We start from the raw sequence: 1,792 nt of genomic DNA, 5'->3' as shown, positions 1-1,792 counted from the left end.
TGTACCATTTAGCTGGCTGCCACGCAGATATTCTGTACAGCTGTTCTGGAAAATTGGTTAATAACCAGTTTTATCCAATGAGAACATAGAGCATATTTATAAAAATTAGATTTTGAAGTCTGGTCTCTTCAATTCACATAGTTAATTTCCTAATAAGCATATACTGCTCATCCTAGGTAATGTTCTTAGTAAAAGACTTACCTCTGTACTTAGGTTTACCATTATGTGCAAGAATAATCTCACCGATACTAGGTGAGTAATTCTGTTGGATGCAATCTGAGTCTACAGTTAGTTTAGTGCCCTTAGGCCTTAAATTTGCTGATATTAGGAATTCATTAAACCAGCTTAAAGAAATCAGTGACTATTATCAAATAATTTACTTTGTGGTTAAAATTTTCAAGTACATATACGTCTTAGGGAGCTAAAATTAATTTTCCTCTTTACTGCACTGATCACTGAAAATTTGGGGGGGGGCAGTAAACAAATTTTTCAAGCAGTGGAGTCAGCATGACAAAAATAATCTTGTTTTTATTTTAGATTCAGATTTCATTACTGCACTCAAACGTTACTACAACTGGGCTTGGCGTTATTATACAATCCAAACTGTTTCCGTCAGAAACGCTAAGACTCAGTGTGCAATGATTGTTATTAATAATTAGCTCCTTGGTTTCTTGATAGAAAAAGGCTATCAACAAGCATTTGTTTATCCACAACAAAAAGTATAATTAGCTTATCCCACTTAGTAAATCTTGTATGCATGCCAACTCATACCAAACTGCTACTTTTACAAAAAAAATTGCAATAATACAGTTCATTTTTCCAGTCCTTTTTGCACAAAATTTATTTACAATGTCTACATAAATGCTCCAAGGTGGGACTATGGAAAAATACACACATGACCGATGCTTTGCTCAGAAATAAAGTCAACATATTAAAAATAAATCTTCAGTCTATGTTTTTGAGCTGCATAAAACAGGAAGTGATGTATAAGGTGGTGGTTGTTGCATGGGGACAATGATGCTTGATGTGACAATTAGGCTTCTAAACACACGGCCTTTCGGTTTCCATGCCTCCTCCTACCAGTCTCCTTAAGACACTGCCTGCAACAGCTGATTAATCATTGTTGATGACTGCAGTTTTTCCCATCCTTCCCGATTTACATCTGTTCAGGCCAATTCAAATATGGTGAGTAAATGAATTAGACATGCAAATTCAAGCCCCAGGCTAGAGAGAGGGAAAGAGAGGAAAAGAGAGAAAGAGAGAGAGAGAGAGAGAGAGAGAGAGAGAGAGAGAGAAATAGAGAGAGAGCGCGCATGGCTGAAATCCTAGGCAAGAAGAAAGATTCTTCTGCCTGATAGTTATTTTAATGCTCTAAAAATCCTGCAAATCAGACCTTCCTGTCCCTTGCAGGATAACTGTAAGGCTTTTTAATGTAAGGAGGCTTCTGGAGGAAGTGAAGAGCTATGGAAACAACACACATAGTGTGGAAAAATTTCACATTTTTTTTAAAAAATCTATAAGAAACAACGTAATATGGATAACAGTATAATAGCATTTACAATATTTCACTCTTTGTTCTCTTAATGTCTTATATAGTTATTTAGCATGTCCCCCAAATTGACTTCGGTTGGTATTTCCTGCTTTTTAAGAGTCCCTATGAAGAATTAGGGATGCTCCTTGGTCCAAAGTAGATGCCAAGAATGGAACTCCACAGTCATTGCAGAAAAAACATGATTTGAAATCAGTCACCATTGCAGACAATGCATATTCCCTTAAGCTACTGAGCATGAAT

The 1,792-nt window shown here is 36.2% G+C and overlaps 1 protein-coding gene across 1 annotated transcript in view; it reads right to left on the bottom strand.

Annotated features, from left to right (window-relative positions):
* Positions 1-388: 388 nt before the first annotated feature.
* The window catches only part of MEIS1 (Meis homeobox 1), a 137,733-nt gene continuing 136,329 nt past the window's right edge, over positions 389-1,792 (bottom strand). Inside the window, exon 12 of the mRNA XM_042932484.1 lies at positions 389-1,792. This exon is cut by the window's right edge and continues 269 nt beyond it. Coding sequence (XP_042788418.1) covers positions 1,778-1,792 — 15 coding nt within the window. The 3' untranslated portion in view covers positions 389-1,777.

This window comes from Panthera leo, chromosome A3 (assembly GCF_018350215.1).
Source record: "Panthera leo isolate Ple1 chromosome A3, P.leo_Ple1_pat1.1, whole genome shotgun sequence".
Classification (NCBI taxonomy): Eukaryota; Metazoa; Chordata; class Mammalia; order Carnivora; family Felidae; genus Panthera; species Panthera leo.
The sequence above is the reverse complement of the archived record's forward strand: the minus strand, read 5'-3'. Positions and strand labels throughout refer to the sequence as shown.